We start from the raw sequence: 18,107 nt of genomic DNA on the forward strand, positions 1-18,107 counted from the left end.
GAACGAACTTATGCATGCAAAATATGAAAAAGTGTGAGTATGGAAGGACTTGAATTGAAACCCAACATTTTTCTTTTGTGGAAGGAAATCATTAGTCTTCTCTCCCAGTGTAAGTAACATTTGTTCATAACAGACATTTGTATTTGTATTTGCTTTAACTCTATGAGACATGTTAACTGGCCTAAAAATCTTATTCATGCAACTGGATGTCCTTTCACTCAGATTTCAGATGTTGGAGCTTGTAGTGGATGATGAAGGCAACATTATCCCTATCTTTGTCTGTTCCAGCAGCAGTAACAAGAGTCCTGTTCACACACTCAGTGCCTTACTGTGCATGTGGTGTCCATTTACCAGACCAGCAGTCATGGTGCAGTGGGAAGAAACCTTGGCAAGCAGCTAGTGTTTTAAAGCTGAGATGTTAAACTTCACAATGTACCAGAGGCTCTGTTATGACAGCTTCTCACATAACAACAACACACACACTGAAATGCTAATGGTCAAAATATTAATTAGCATAGGATCATATGTTCTTTTGAGCACAGATGCTGCTAGTTTTATATTAACACAACACATTTGAATTCTTGTGTGGAATCTGATCAGCAATGAAATCAATACAGCACTCCAATAGATATTTATTCTACTAATCTTGTAGTACCCGAGACCCGCCTTGGTCTCAAGACCGGTCTCTATTTCATGGAGCATTTGTACTCTGTCTTGTCTCGATCTCGGACATTGAGGACTCGGGAAGACCAGTCAAAATCATAACTTTGGAAATATCAATAAATTGCTTTTGCATTGTCTGATTTATTTGTTAACATTCTAATGTAGTGGGACAACGGTGTGGATTTGTGCATTTTATATAAAATAAATTTGGAGCTAATTTTTATTATTGTTTATTTTCCCTGTATTTAACCACACTTTTATATCGCTTTAGTTAGTTAATAAATTCATTGTAATCAAGAACTGTGTGTGTTGACTATCTCCGCGTCCCTGCCAAGAGAATTGACCCTTTAGATATGAGACTGACTGATTGATTTAAGATAATTTAGCGATTATTAACTAACTGATCACTAGTAATAATTGTATATTTATTAAAAGCTACCTAGAGGTCCAGAGACTCTAGGATAATAACAACTCCTGTGGTGCCCTTTTTAACGAGAGCTTTTATGGATTTTTGATATTTTCTAAATATTAAAATTCATAACTGGGTATTAATTCTCATAAATTTATTAAAATTCATAGCTAATTTAGCCATGCTACACTAACTTTGATTGGATGCACGTATTACTTCAAATGAAACCAATAACCTTAATTAAAAATGTGTTGTAACGCCTAACCACGATGGTAAACATGGAAAAGGAATGTTAAATAAAATTGCTTACGTTGATTTCAGCTCTTAGTGTTTGTATGTAGGTGTTTGAATTTGAATGTGGATCTTTCAGATCAGTTTGAGAAGTACCTATGATCTCGTTCCACATTTTATTGTGTGTCATGTAAGGTGGGAAACTGGTCTTGGTCTTGACTCGCTCTCGCCCTCCCTTGGTCTTGGTCTCGACTTGGTCTCAGCACCTAAATGTCTTAGTCTTGTCTTGGTCTCGGTTTGGGCGGTCTGGACTACAACACTATATTCTACAGTGTATAATATTCTACACTGTAGAACATATAACATATAACACACAACATTAACCACATGTTAAAAGCAGTTCTGAAAATACAAGTTTCATTAGTGATTTGAAGATGGACAGATTGGTGCAGTAATTGAAGTGTTTGGGGAGAGAGTTCCAGATGGAGGGGGCACTCTATGGAGAAGGCTGTGTTGCCCCTAGGTCCAGTACTTGGTCCAGGTACAATATTAAGTCTTCGGAGAATGCCTTGTCGATGCTGGTGAAACTTCAGATGCAAATGGAGGCTAAACTGACTGACTCGGAGGAGCGCTCACGACGTGACAATGTCAGAATACATGGAATAAAAGAAGGAGCTGAAGACAGCATGACATCGGTGATTGCCTTTGTAGAAGATTTGCTCATGAAAGGCTTGGAACTTCTGTCATATACAGTATTAAATATCGAGAGAGCACACCGGGTGTTTGCGCCTAAACCCACTATTGAAGCCTCGCCAAGATTAATTGTTAAGTTCTCCAGCTGAAAGAAGATGTGCTCAAAAGGGCTTGGCAGAATAAAGGTTTTGACTTCCAAGGAAAAAGAGTGCACCTGGACAACAACTATGCGCAGGAGTACGTAAAAGCGGAATCTGAGCTGAAGGATAAAAATATCCCATTGTGACACATCCACCTATGTGTCCCTGAGCAAGTCACTTTACTCCAGAGCAACTAGCGGTTAAGTGTCTCCAGACGTGTGCAACCTCTTACACAAATACCAATTGTAAGTCGCTTTTCTAAGCTGCTTAGATCGTTAATACAAATATTAATGTTTAAACGTATGATCAATATGGACATGCTGAACAGCCTTAGATCGGTTAGATTCTCCACAATACCACTGTTAAGTTAATTTAACGGAAACAACAAGACCCAAAGTGTAATTCTTCTAGATTTACCGGTGTAACCTCCATGGCTACAAGAGAAGAAAAGGGGGGAAAAGTGCTGACTCATGTTAACTTTGAAGCGCTTGTTAAGTCCGCTCGTGAAGTCAGAATGTATCCATTCCTTGATTATTTATATTCCTTTAGTCTGTAAGGGTCCACCCATCAAAATAATCAAAACAGCTTTTCATAAAAATTTACCCAAGTTGTAAACCTGTCACGTGAAGGTAATCGCTCTCTGTCTGCTAACTTCTCTCATCCTGCACCTTGTTGTTATTTTTGATAGGTTGCTGCCTTCAAAATAAAAGTGCGTAAGCCGTCTGTCAGAGCTAGATCAACCGCAAGATACCGCAGGGTCAATTCAGTGATTACAGCAAATAAAAGCCCGGGCTATTATAAGTTTTACGGTAAATGTAAAGTAAAAAAATACTGAAAATATGGATCACTCTGTAATGGTTTTAATCCCAAATATACAGGTGCTGGTCATATAATTAGAATATCATCAAAAAGTTGATTTATTTCAGTAATTCCATTCAAAAAGTGAAACTTGGATACTTTATACATTCATTCCACACAGACTGATATATTTCAAGTGTTCATTCCTTTTAATTTTGATGATTATAACTGACAACTAATGAAAACCCCAAAATCAGTATCTCAGAAAATTAGAATATTGTGAAAAGGTTCAATATTGAAGACACCTGGTGCCACACTCTAATCAGCTAATTAACTCAAAAGGCCTTTAAATGGTCTCAAGACAAAAAGGACTGGACTGCTGCTGAGTGGTCCAAAGTTATGTTCTCTGATGAAAGTAAATTTTGCATTTCCTTTGGAAATCAAGGTCCCAGAGTCTGGAGGAAGAGAGGAGAGGCACAGAATCCACATTGCTTGAAGTCCAGTGTAAGGTTTCCACAGTCAGTGATGGTTTGGGGTGCCATGTCATCTGCTGGTGTTGGTCCACTGTGTTTTCTGAGGTCCAAGGTCAACGCAGCCGTCTACCAGGAAGTTTTAGAGCACTTCATGCTTCCTGCTGCTGACCAACTTTATGGAGATGCAGATTTCATTTTCCAACAGGACTTGGCACCTGCACACAGTGCCAAAGCTACCAGTACCTGGTTTAAGGACCATGGTATCCCTGTTCTTAATTGGCCAGCAAACTCGCCTGACCTTAACCCTATAGAAAACCTATGGGGTATTGTGAAGAGGAAGATGCGATACGCCAGACCCAACAATGCAGAAGAGCTGAAGGCCACTATCAGAGCAACCTGGGCTCTCAGAACACCTGAGCAGTGTCACAGACTGATCGACTCCATGCCACGCCGTATTGTTGCAGTAATTCAGGCAAAAGGAGCCCGGACTAAGTATTGAGTGCTGTACATGCTCATACTTTTCATGTTCATACTTTTCAGTTGGCCAACATTTCTAAAAATACTTTTTTTGTATTGGTCTTAAGTAATATTTTAATTTTCTGAGATATTGAATTTGGGATTTTCATTAGTTGTCAGTTTTAATCAAAAAAATTAAATGAAATAATCATTTGAAATATATGTATGTCTGTGTGTAATGAATGAATATAATAACCAAGTTTCACTTTTTGAATAAAATTACTGAAATAAATCAACTTTTTGATGATATTCTAATTATATGACCAGCACCTGTATTGTGAAAATTGTTGATATGTGAATCTCAATAAAAGAAAGAATGGGGGGGAAAAAAACAACTATAGGGCACCACCCTGGAATCAGAGACAATTAACCAAATATGTCTAAAAGGGTTTGTCCACCTATAGATGGCAAACAGGGAAGGGTGAATTTGGACACTGGCTGTGGTAACCAACTTCAATTACTACATTTACTACAATATTATTCACAAATAATCACAGACAACGACTTCTTAAAATTATAATAGGATTTATTTAACTGTAGCATAGATCAGAGATCAACAACTTTGGTTAAGTAAATCACTATTAACTTTTCTAAGCTAAAATGAAATAAAGGAAATCATTGAAATGAAGGGACACAAAGCATGCCAAATAAATTAAATTGGTGCCATGACCCTTGAGTCTGGTTGTGACAACTGCTATTGTATCTGCTCTCAGACAATAGGAGTTAACACCAGAAATAATTACTGTGGCAAACAACAGCTACAACTTTATCAAACAAAAACACCACCTCCTATCTCAGAGCAGAGAGAGATCTGAAATATGTTCCAACACTGTGATAGGGGAACTTTGAGTCTTACTACTTCAGCAGTCTGCTACACAGTGTATGGAGCATCTTTCTGATCTCTATCTGCTCTGGGATAGGAGGTGGTGGGGCTGCAGGGATGTACCTGGGAAGGTGAAGGTGCTGTGGCCTCTGGTGCTTGGGATGAAGGAGGGGGTTGTTGGGTCTTTTCCTTTTGTTTCTTGGTGTCTCTGTGCCTGGTTTTAAAAAGGTCATATTATGCTTTTTGGCTTTTTCCCTCTCATTTATTGAGTTATATATCTTTTTTGTGCATGTAATTGGTTTGCAAAGTCCCATCTCCCACAGAAAACTCTGCTCTGAACTGCCTGAAAACAGCTCGTTTGTAGTCCAGCGGTTTCCCTTTGATCCCTGTGACGACACAGCAAAAACTTTATGGATGAAAGATACTTTTGTTACAGATTAATAACTCACCACTCTGGAACTCTTGCTCCAGTCCGTGTTGCCATGCTGGTAAGGGGAATGTTTAAATGCTTCTGATTGGCTAGTAGTCCTTAACTAGGTACTGCACATGTGCAACTCCCAACAAAGATCTTGTAGAGGTAAGATGCATCTCTCCATAGCAAAAACGATGCATTCAAGACAGGGTGAAAAAAGGAGCTGCAGCAATGTGCAGTATGATAATAAAATATGGTGTAAATCTGTTCTGGTACAACCACTAAATAAGATTATGAACCTGAAAATGAGCATAATATGGTACTTTGTTGTTGCCCTGCATCTGTTGTTTATGTTATTGTATTTAATCCCAGCACCTTTTCCCTACAAGAAGCCTTTGTCTCCTAGCCATGCTATTTGTCTGTTTCTTGTGTAAGTTTATTACAGATTGCATTTTAGACTTCCACGTTCAAAGAAAAAAATCATGTAATTAAATCACCTGGGTATTACATTAAATTTAAACCAATTATTAATTTCTAAATATATGTCAAGACAATTTTATCAAGACAACAACATTTTTTTTAGGAACTCTCATCAATATCACAAAATAGCTCATCTTTCCTTTGGATTCTTGAAATAGTAAGATAAGTAAGGCACTTTATTGTCACATACACATACATGTAGTGAAATTCATTCTCTGCATTTAACCCATCCCTCAAGGGAGCAGTGTACCACTGTACAGCGCCCGTGAACTCCAGATCTGAGCCAGTGTCCACAACCCCAAAAACAATGTATTTAAATTTACCATATCTATTCTGAAATAATCATGTTGAGACAGAGCACTTGGCATGGAATAACATATAACAGCTAATGGGCAACAGTTGTCATCTTAGTGGCTTCAAGATTCAACAATTGTTGCTTGCCAACAGGTGCCTCTTAGTGGCTAATCAATGCCTCCACCGTTCAGCGGTACACCCTTTCATGGAAACAGTTTTTCCTGATGGCAGAGGCCTCTTTCAGTCCAAGAGAGCATCTGTGTTATGTATGGACTGTAAGATTAAATGGAAATTGCGACTCACAGTATTACTGAAGGACAGTAGTACTTCCTGTCTTGCCCAGCAGTCTGGTGTGCACTATGAGGAGCTGGATACCATGTTGTGTCAGACCGATTATGCTTTAACAAGGGAGTTTTAATATTCTCCTTTGTCTCCTTTATTATTTATTTAATTTTGTATTTATTTGTCACCCGGCTGGACAGGGGGGCAGACATGGAAATGGGGGGCACAAACAGACACCAAAGAGAAAGGACAGCACCTTTGGGATGATGGGTGGAGACAACAGGAGACAACAGAGGAAAACACTAATTGCAGAAAGCGAAGACACCTGCAAGAGAACATGGAGGGGGGCTTGGGAGAAAAAAAAGGGGGTGTGGGACAACAGGAGACAACCTGCCGAACAACAGTAATAAACAGCTGAGGGAGAATTAAATGGAAACCGAGAATAGAATATTACTATTACAGACAGTACTTGACTGAATGTGGTTATTTTCTACTTCAAGGGACTGGTCCACATATGGTTTACTAAATTTAGAGAGGATTAATTTTTTTATATTTTTTTTTGTGGCGTCGAAGCTGACATGTTTTGCTCGCAGTCAGTACTGAGCCCTCACTCCTTCCTAGTGCGCCTGCGCTCCCTCTTATCTTCCTCTCTCCCTCAGTCGGAGTGGCTCTATTCTCTACCTGACAGCTCTTCTGAAGACATTCACAGAACCAAGCCCCGGGCTTGTCACTAGCAGAGAAAAAGAGCCGCGCAGGTCCGGGTATCGGGAGTCTGGGCTGGGTACTAACCGGCTGTTTCCTGAGCGTCAAGCCACGCACAGCGGCATGGAGCGCTCCTGATCCCTGCAGGAGAGCTCAGCCATTCTGCCCTCGTCACGTCTTGGATCTGTTTGGATATTTGGAGGCCTGACCATGTCTACGAGAGAGAAGGGGATCCTGACCAAAGACAGTGTCAGCCTGCTGCCCTGTTTTTATTTTGTGGAGGTGGGTCGATGTTGCATGCTTCCCATTCAGAGCCGCTCTGTATCCCCATCAAACAATGCTACAGCGTAGCGAGGATGTAGTGTGATGTGGCAGTGTGAAACTACCACTAAAGACCCATTAGCCTACTTAATATTAGTCAAAATGAAGATGGGCTTCCCATGACAATCTGCTTATTATGACTTGAATGACACTGTTGTAATCTGTAGGTCAACATTTAAAGGCAATACAATGTATTCAGCAAATGAAATGTGCATATAGTGCGTTTAGAAAGATTATGACATATCACATCATACCTCTATTACATGCACAATGTAGCCTTCTGTACTCATAATGTAAATAAATGGCTGGATTTACAGTAGTATAAAATGCACTGCTGCTGTCTGTATTATATGTTGCTTTTCTGATATATTTATATGACCCAACAACCTGATATTACCTATTCCCATAGTAAAGTAGTGGTATAGTAACCGTTGGACCATCAAGAAAGTCTCTTGGACATTAACAGAGTGAAGTAAGTGTACATGGACATACATATGTCATTCAGGGTTTTTACTAATTTTTCCAACAGAAGACTTCTGCGATCACAGATTCAAACAAATATTTTGACCCTTTGCATCACATTTATTTAATGCAGTGTATTTCGTGCTGAAAATGGCTGCAACATCAACTATTTCACACACAAACAGTCCACTAACATTAGTAGACTAACATTATTTGCAGCACAGGCATAGTGCAAACACGATGGTGAGGAATTTTCCACAAACAGCACAGCAGACGTACACTGCCAAGTAGCTTCAAATATGAGTCTGTGGTGACACAGTGGTGCAGCCATGATGGATGTGGATGAGGGGATTCCTTAGTGGCACCAGTGTATTTTAATATGGGGCCAGTCAACCAGAGTCCTCTGGTGATTGTGTTATTGAGAATATCAGGTTGAAAGGTTCATCTGCAAATAATTCAAATGAACGGATGATTTAATAAATGTAAGTACAGATTGCATGCAGCTTGTGGTGACTGTCACTCGTTCCCCTACTGTGCACTTTATTCACGCTCTAGTTCACCACTGGCCTGTGGCTCTCCAATCAAACTGGCATTGTAGAGTTGCCTCTAATACTGTAGGATGGATGACTACAACATTCCCATTGATTTGTCAATGGTGACTTGGACAGGGGATTCCCTTGATTTTGTATTGTTTTTGGAATCTTTCATTCATTCATTTCACTTTAAGTAATGTGCCTGAGGAAGAAATGTCAGCCATGAGCTTTCAAATAGCTAAAGCTGCTGTTCACCAAAGGATTTTTTTGCACTCTGTCTTTACAAACAGCATGCAGCATTTAATCTAGGTCACTGCTGAAAGTTAATTCTACTCAGTGAACTACAGCACTTGTGCATATAATTAGGCCTACTCAGGCTCATTCCCTGAGTGTGTGTGTCAGTGCCGGGTTTGCAGAGAGCTGAGGCGGTGGCCTGCTCAGCTCAATCCCATCTTGCTCTCCTGTCAGCCGTGACTGCCACGTCCCACTACAGGAGATCAGTGTGTGCCAATCATGATGTATCCCTCCTCCCTGATGGATTTATTTCTGCAATCAGGGCTCATGGTCCTTCAAGCGTTCATTTTGTTTGATTTTCAGGTACTGTGTTATAAAACGCCATGTCGGATATATCAGAGTTTTTAGAAAATTAACAGATTCTTGCGGGAATTGCAATTTGCATATTAACATGAATGCTATTTGCAAGTAAGTTTGTTAACATTACTTATGTAACTTACATAACATAACTAAGAACAATGTTCAAGGACAAGAACAACTTTGTTACAAGCACACCTGTGTCCTGGGTGAAAGTCCAGTCTCTGACCCACCTGTCACCCCCAACCACCTCCTTACTCTGACCTTTCTGTTGTTTATACACTATACCTACTTTTAGTGGTCAAAAATTACACTAATGGGCTTCCCTTAGTGCGTTGAACCATGTTGCTAAAGGGATTCCCAGTGCATTTATAAACTGACACGTGTCCATATGTGACGACTTGGGAGTGAGAATGGGTTGACAAACCAGCAACAAAGTTTTCATACAGCTCTACAGGTTGTTGTAAGTTCACTTACAGAAGTATGATAGAACAGATTTCTTTAATTGATGTAAAAAATGTTAACTGTTGTTAACTGTGTGAAGAGACACGTACATCAGTCACTACAAAATGGGTAGAGCAAAACAAATAAACTAAATTGGTGAACATGATGTCATATAGTGTGATTGACAGGCTGTAAAACCAAGGCAAAACACGAAAAGGGAAATATACATATTAATATAATGTCATGCTATGAGATTGCCAATAAGAAAAAGCAGTCAGCACATTTTTGGTCATAGATCACACATCTGATCATCTCAGTTTAAAAACCTTCCCTTCCAAAATCAATTTCTGTCCACCTAGCCACAATAGCTAGACTAAAAAAAAAAGGTTTTACAGTTAACATATGATATTTGTAGTAATTTTGCGCTGAAATGACAGCTTATAACAGCAGAGTGGAGAACAGATTTAAAGGTCCAGTGTGTAATATTTCTGAGGCTCTATTGACAGAAATGCAATACAAGATCCATAACTATGTTTTCAGTGGTGTATAAAGACCTTACATAATGAACTATTATGTTTTTATTACCTTAGAATGAGACATTTATATCTACATAACCGCGGGCACCCCCTGCTGTGGAGGTCTCTGTATTTTGTCATGTTTCTACCATAGCCGACAACGGACAAACAGCGCTACAGAGCGCGTTTCTTCATCATGGCGTTCTTCTTCTGCTTGTGTAATTCCGGTAGTGTAGACGCCCGTCACTACATTGAATACGTACAAAGAAGAAGCAGAGGGACTAATAATAATAGTAATATACAGTCTCAGAGTAGTCTTCTGGTTTATTAGAAGTAAGAAGAGAAGTGACATTTGAACAACTGAAGGAGCACAAATGTTATTTAGCACGAGAGCCGACAGCCAGACGGGACAGACAGCTGACAGCAGAAATCACGGATTTTGTGGATTTTCCCAGATGGAAGGCTATAATGTTAATGTGGGACAGATGTTTTCAAAGCGGTGCTGAAGTTGTCTGTTTTCTGCTGACAGATAATTAACTTTGTTTGTCAGACTTTAGCGATGCAAATGAAAACTGTTGTTTGAGAGCTTTAGCTATTAGCTGGCCATAATCACAGAGAGCCATGTTTCCCCTGTCAGTGGTGTGAAATATGGATTAATTTCATGTCACCTAGTTATTCTCCAGCCTGTGGTTTGGCTTTGCCGGTTACTTAGCGAGACAATCAGCTGATCAGTAACGTTAATTGGCAACAAAACCATAAGGTTAACTTTGAGCATGGAAGCATCAGCCAGCTAAACTTTTACTGACTGGTAGAAAAACATTTATTGTTAGTTGGATTGGTTTATTCTCCAGCGCTGTGCTTTGGCTTGTGGTGTTATGTTAGTTGGATTCATTTCATGTAGTGACTCTCTCACTCTCCAGCGCTCTGTTTGTGGCTTTGTATGTTACATTCTTGAGAATCAGCTGATCGCTAATTGGCAATAAAACGGCAGCTTCCAGCATCGAAGCTCAGATCAGCCAGCTAAACTTAAAAAATATGTAGTTGGATTGTAACTTCATGTAGTTCTTCTCCAGTCTCTGTTATGGCTTTGTTATGTGGACAGAAATGCGCTGTTACCTTCGTGAGACAAACAGCTGATGAATATTATTGGTAATGAAACGGTAACAGCAGGGAAGCTCAGATCAGCAGTTAAACTTCACATTGTACTGCCCTGGTGGAAAACAATATAAAACAAGACCGTGTGCCTATCAAGTGACCAATAATAAATACTTTCCGAATTTGCATTAAAAAATGTTATTGGATATTGCTTCCCACTGTGCACACAAATATGTAGTTTTTACTTTCACATGCTAAATGCCCATTAAAACGTTGCACTGTTTTACCACAAGCTGAAATTATAGCTGTCAGTACTACTTTATGTTTCTGTTGTATTTCAAAAAATTCAAAAGACATTTTGGTAATATTTGCAGATTGCTTATCTAATTAAGCAAAGCGAGAGGAGACTTGATTCTCCCCAGCCAATGCCTTTGTAAACTTCATGTATTATGTGGTTTATAATGGACTGTGGTGCAGAAACAGTGAGGCTTACATTGTCCTGTTTTCTCTCAGTGGTCATACTTGGTGCACTAGATGTGATAGTGTTTGAGAATTTCTTCATTTACTTTGGTATGTTAGTCCAGATGAGCCAACCCTCCCAAGATGTAAAATAATGTATCACAGGAGTGTGAGACATCATGTAGCACTTCATTTCTTCATGTGGCTGTTGTTTATTAATGAAAAAGTAACAATAATATTCAAAAAAACATTTGGTTTTACATAATTTATATACTTTCTTAACACATCTATCTAAAGAAACCTAATTTCTTGACTGGCAAACTCTTTTATTTCATAGATGAAATCTTTGTCCTGTCTCAGGCACCGTAGCTATACTGCTCGCTTGGGTAGGGGGGGTGCAATTCGCAACCCTCACCGCTAGATGATCGTGGGTCCTGCAACAATGGTGCATATCCAATTACGAGGGAAGGCACCCCCTAATGACAGGGAGGAACACAGTGTGCAAATACATGTGCAGACTACATAATAAAATACCAATAACGTCCAGCTGCGGACTGTAGCACCGCTCACGTCACGCCCTTGCTCAAGCCCTGCCCCCTCGTGGTACAGTCTATAATGATTGGCTGTAGCCGCAGCATCTTTCTGTACGGTCTGTTCTGCACATGTGCATACTTATTCCCGCCCAATTTGTACCACGCATGTGTGGACATTGTAGTTGACAGAAGCCCGTGATTTAAAGAAAAACTTTATTTAAAACACAATATTATACAAATACACAGGGAATGATAGCATTAGCATAAAGACTGAAATTATAATTAAAGTCTCTTGCTCAATTTGTTCTTGTTTCCAAAAACTAAATGTTAAATTGATCTGAGAAAGTATAATAAGCGATTCGAACATAGAGTAGTGCAATATTAATTTTTTTTTTCATGTCAATAGTACTATTGAAAAAATATTAACATTAACTTCCATTAATACTACATAAACATTTTTAAACTTCAACTCCGATCTTGATATGTATATATCCACACCAGTGAAAGCTGGATATTAAAGGCTATTAGTATCAACAGTTAACAGTCCCATTGCATGTTGGCATAGAAAGCAGGTACAAATAGAAAACCAAAGACAATATCACAACCAGCATGATTGGTGCATCTGTTTATTGAGGATCTTCACAAATGTTGCATATAAATGAATAAAGCAGAATAAAGTACCGCAATACAATAAAATAAATAATTAAAATAATAATAAAATAAAATAAGATTTAAAAAAACACAGAAAAAAAGCCCTTTTGAATGTGGAGAAGAACACAAAATATTAATATCACATTACATTCCTGAATGTGAAAGTATCCTCACTGCCAGTCATACACAGCCATTATGAATAATAATAATGATATCTGCTTGCATTCTTATGCTGATATTCTTGTTTTTTTTCTGTTGGAAATTTTGAGCAGTGGCTCCTACTTATAAATCATTGGCACTGTAATTTATTCAGATAAAATGGGCTATTGCCAAGTTTTCAACCCTTTTATGATCTCCTCAGTACTGTGTGAGTCAAACCTACCAACAGCACAATCCTGTACTGCAGTGACTGAAAACGCACTTACCTAAAGCTAATTAGCAGCAAGATGCCCCCCTTTTCCACGGACGACTTCTACAAAGGTCTACAGGAAATTTCAGTGACGGAAACCAAAATTCACCAGTTATCAGCCAGGCACTCTGCCTCTTCAACCACTGTTCTTAGTAGGACACAGTTGTGGACAGCTGCAAAAGCAAGAGTTATCAACAAAGAAACGAGAACAGGAGAACAGATTTGCACAGGTGCGTCGGAAGACATTTTCGCTTAGGGGTGCTGCGCAGTAGAAATGCACGCATGACACGACTGTTTGGGCACACAATCATTAGAATAAAAACTACTGAAAACACGATCAACTTAAATACCCACTGTGCCCGCAAAGACCATGCGGGCACAGCTGATTACATCGTTGCTACCCTTAACTTCTTCTCCACATTCAAAAGGGCTTTTTTTCTGTGTTTTTGTAAATCTTATTTTATTTTATTATTATTTTAATTATTTATTTTATTGTATTGCGGTACTCAACTTGAAAAACTGTTCCGCGCTCTGTGTCCACACTTGGGGAAACACGTGAAGCACATGAAAACCTTGTGCGTGCAATAACTGAGTGAACTTGTGAAATACATTTTGTGAATTTCGGGGTGGGTAAAACAGGGTGAAGCGTCTCCCCATTAAGAGAGATACTGTAAGCGTCTCCCCATTAAGAGAGATACTGTGCGCATTTAGCACAGCATCTTATACATGGGGCACGGCAGCATAATTTCATATTTAAATCTCCAGACACGCCGACAGGATCGTTCACAATCTAACGTTAATTAATCAGCTGGTTGGATTTTTGAAGTATTTTCAAGTGTATGTAAGAGTTCAAAGTTAGCTAATGTAAGAGTCTGTTATGATTTGGTTTTGTTAGATTGAAATTACAGATGTGGTGTTGATGAGCAGCTGCAGATATGTGTTCCCTGTAACAGGCTGGCTGCTCTACTTTGGTTTGGACTGAGTGGTGTGCAGTGAGGCTCTACTGTGAAGCCTCAGGCTGCTTTTCCTCCAAAGTGGAACAAATGGAAGCATGAGAAGGGCTGAACAACTGTTATCTAAAACTGGGAAAAAACAAAAGATTAAATCATGTGGAATTGTAGAGACGGACACGGCCATTAGCCAAAGGATAAAGAGTATGGTGCACCTTCAGAAAAGGTTGGCGCTGGGTTCTGTTACCTAAGGACCATTTTATTTACTGATCTCTTGTGATGATGGTATTACAGCCTCTTTTCTGACACACAACATGGTCTATTTAGGTGATTATGGTTCTGCTGTGACTTGGCAGAGTATCACGTGGGACTGGATCTGAATATTCAAATATTCGAATATTCGAAGTTAGGGTACGCATTTGATTTTCAAATTCGGGATTTGAATATTGAGGGTTCTTTTTGCACGCCTGACATCTGCTCACAGCAGTGAACGTGACGCTCCAGTTCACATCAAAAGGAACATAAAATGGGTGTGTGGGAGCACTTTAAACTGAGTGATGACAAGGCAGTGTGGCAGTTATGGGTTTTATTAATTTTACAATTGCTTAATTTCATTGCATATCAAAACAGTTGAAATTGCCTGCATTTGTTAATCAGTAAACTGTAGTCTACAACAAACAACAACATAATGAACACATTTAAATACATATTATAATATAATACACATTTGCATAATAATGTTGTTTTTAGTGACGCTACCGGAAATAGCGCTCATCCCGTCTGCTTTTCCTTAGACCTTAAACCTTTCCTGTATTCTGCTCTGGACCTGCTCAGCTCAGCCTCTCACACTCTGGGCTCTCAGCTACGGTTCCCCCTGCACTGCACAGCAGCCACCAACCCGGTTCTGCAGCATCTAGTCTTCCAGTCTGCCTTGCTCTTCCCCGGCTCAATATCTGATACTTTCAACCCGGCCAGCCCTAGTATCATGTCAGACTGCATGTTGAACCTTGATAAACCATAGCTTGTGTTTTGCATGATGTATAAAGGTGATCAGGCCAGAAGGGGCCAGAGACAGACTTCTTTGGGTCAGTAAAGTTAAAAGCTATGGTGTCTGTCATAGATCAGTTAGCTAGTCTTTCAGTCTTGGGTCTGATGTTACTGTCGAAGCTCCATGTCTTTTGGATCAGGCCATTATGATCTTGGCTTTAGGTGTATGAGACGTTATCCAAACCAGTAAATCAGCTTATTTTCACCTCATATGACTTTGATTATGGATGGGTCACGATTCATTCAATTAGAAAAAAAAGGTATTTTCTTAAAAGATATATTTTCCTTTGTTTTTACTGGTGAAAATGTGTGTGTGGCACATTCAGTTCTGCTACAACGCTGTAAGATTTGCTAGATACTCAGGTTGCAGCCTAATAGTATATTGTTTGTGCTACTGCAGAGGAAATAAAGTTCATGTTTAAAGTTTGAGCTCCGCTACAACATCTCACTACCATCCTACATCAGCAGATCAGGTTTCCATCAGGAATATACCCGGTTTCAATAAGCTCCAATGCTAACAAATCTCTTGTGTAAACTTTAATCTATCCTCACTCTTTTTTTATTAGCACATAACAATGGAAAAAATACAGGTAGCTTCTTATTTTTATCTCCAACATGTTGTTCCAACCTGTCGCTGGTTAAAACTACAGATATCTGCAGTGGAATATCAGCTGTATCTTATTAGTGTTACTTCTCTAAAATTAATGTGTTTGTTTTCTGGTTTCTTTGTGTGTCTGTATTCAAATAATGATAGTATGTGAGAGAAAAGATACATCACTCAACAAGGACCACCAGAGTGGCGACTCTTCTCTAGAGAAAGGATCAGCTGATCAACTCACTGAAATGCTCAGTTAAACTTTGATTCATGTCAGATCAACTTTTGAACCTGATTAACTTCATAGTTGTGAATCTGGGGGTTCAGTATTTGTCGGCAGCAACTGGGGAAGGACAGGAGGCTCCAGCTGTTCGTTGAATGTAACGTTTCATATATTCTGCTGCTCGTCTCATTTTCACCTCATGAGCTTTTAAAGTACTGCAGCATTTCTGCCTTTGATTTGGCCTTGGAGTTATTTTACCCTTAGTTATATACAAGTGTTGAAACTCAAGACAGAAATATCCAAACCTATTTTTTTCGTCAAATCAATGCGAAAGCTGAGCAGACACATGGTTGTGTTTCAATAAGTCTTAATTATTGTGCATTTGGGCGAAAAAGAGAGAGAATAAGAAAACTGCTCGAGGGATAATCCGGATTTGAATACGATTTGGTGAAGGTGAAACCAGAACTGATAACCTGAGTGGGGAGTCTGGATGCAGTGTGCTAGGAGGGTCTGAAGTGAGGGGCAAAGATTTTGGCAAGTTCGGCCTTGCGAAGGCTAATGTGTGAGTGTGACAAGGCTGGGCAACGTGCCCCTGTGGACAGTTTAAGAAGTTAATTCCGCTGTAGACCTAGAAGATTTAAGAGTGAAATGGGCAAAATCAATAAAGCTAGAGAGGGTCAGGACATTGAGCAAAGGGAATAGAAGGCCGTGGGAGGCATGGAAGGTTTTGAAGCAATTCCATCCAGTGAGATACAACAGGAGTGTCCGAGGCGCGACGCTGTTGAGGATGGTATCTTGGTAAGTCATGACAATATGTTCTATCAGTGGCGTCAGCTTAAGATGGTGGCTGAAAATTGTGGGACTGGAGTCAAAAGAGGGTCGAAGGCTGGGCCAAGAATTTCTGGAAATAGAAGTGAGACAGAGAGTCAGCAATTTAGTTTTTATGGCCTAAGATATGGGAGAATTGGTGCTGTGCTGAAACCAAAGTGAGCCTTTGCATGAATTGCATTATGTTATGGAGTACGGGTGATACAGGTGATATGGCCTAACAGTGAGAGAAGTTGGCATTTGGAGCATTGGTTGGCCAGAAGGAAATTAGACATGAGTAAATAAATCCGGTGGATTTTCACGGAAGGCAAGGATACTTGGAGTGATACTAAGTCAAGAGGGATACCAAGAAACTCCAGTGATCCACTGGGACCCTCTGTTTTCTCTGGGGAGAGAGGGACTCCAAGCTCTTGAAATGCTGAAGTCAGGGTGTTGACACTGTATGATGGGGGTGAAGAAGGTGGTGAGAATTTTGTTTAGGAGGTGGTCTTCCTGTCTTGTCCACACCTTGGAAGGGAGGGGGAAAAGAAATACAGGAAGAAATGCTAGCTGGTATCAAGGTAGAGGATCTGATGAGGCCAAAGGAGACTCGATAGAAAAAGTTGCAACCAGTCAAGAAGAAAGGATGCCGGGATGGAGGGATATATGTGTGTTCGGATTGTTAGTGAAGCTTGAGGAATAGGGAAGGGACGAGAAAGAGATCGAAGTGGTTAAGGGATTGATGCGACTTAGCCCTCTGAGAGGGCTGATGCGCGGTAATGCTGAACTTCCTTGGCCATGGAACACGCTGTGACATTATTGGCGTTTCCCTGGAAGCGGTGCCAGTGAACCAGAAGGGCTGAGGAACCTCAGTTAGGGAGGGTTGTGTTTTGTAGAGAGTCCTTGAAACGTTGGGGAAGTTTAGCTTTTTTGTCGTAGTGATAAAAAGGGATGTTTCACTGGTGTTGGCTCAGTGAAAGTGGCAATAGCTTTGCCTGTCATTCAAGCGCTTTCATCGCGAGCAGACCGGGGAAAGGCGACTGGAAGTGGCTGTATGCTCTGAAAACGGAATCTGGGATCTTCCCCGGGAGCCGAAGGCCCAACAATGTTGGAATTGTGAGAGCTTGGAGCTGGGAGAATGAGGATGGCTGATCACATCCCAAATTGCGGATGAGATTTGTCCGGAGATGGAATGATTCTGATGGATTGAGTAGGAGTTCTGGGTCCATTGATTTCTTTCAGAATAACAAATTTGTCACAACTCATGTGAAAACTGAGTCAAGGGGAAGTGAACAAAAAAGGTGTGTTTAAGTATTTTATGTGCATAAATGAGATGGGTTCAAGGTGTGATCTTAGTTCCTGAATCTAGTTATAAAACTTAATTTAAGCCATTTTCTCGCTCATACATACATGGCCATTAACCAGAAAATATAAAACTTATAATAATAATAATTATATTTTGTTGTTCTTTCGTCAATAAATGTTTGATTTAATTCATTTGAATCTGAACAAATTAGCACTTAATCTTTTTATTAAGATATTTATTTTGTTGAAGA

The 18,107-nt window shown here is 39.7% G+C and overlaps 1 protein-coding gene across 1 annotated transcript in view; it reads left to right on the forward strand.

The window, feature by feature from the left end:
- The first annotated feature begins 6,599 nt into the window (after positions 1 to 6,599).
- The window catches only part of LOC119905976 (2-lysophosphatidate phosphatase PLPPR4), a 58,922-nt gene continuing 47,414 nt past the window's right edge, over positions 6,600 to 18,107 (forward strand). The window contains exon 1 of the mRNA XM_038723431.1: positions 6,600 to 7,198. Within this exon, the coding sequence (XP_038579359.1) occupies positions 7,127 to 7,198 (72 nt within the window). The 5' untranslated portion in view covers positions 6,600 to 7,126. The remainder of the gene's footprint in view (positions 7,199 to 18,107) is intronic.

Source organism: Micropterus salmoides, unplaced genomic scaffold (genome assembly GCF_014851395.1).
Source record: "Micropterus salmoides isolate LMB-PRFRI ecotype aquatic unplaced genomic scaffold, ASM1485139v1 Ms_hic_scaffold_1, whole genome shotgun sequence".
In the NCBI taxonomy this organism is placed as follows: Eukaryota; Metazoa; Chordata; class Actinopteri; order Centrarchiformes; family Centrarchidae; genus Micropterus; species Micropterus salmoides.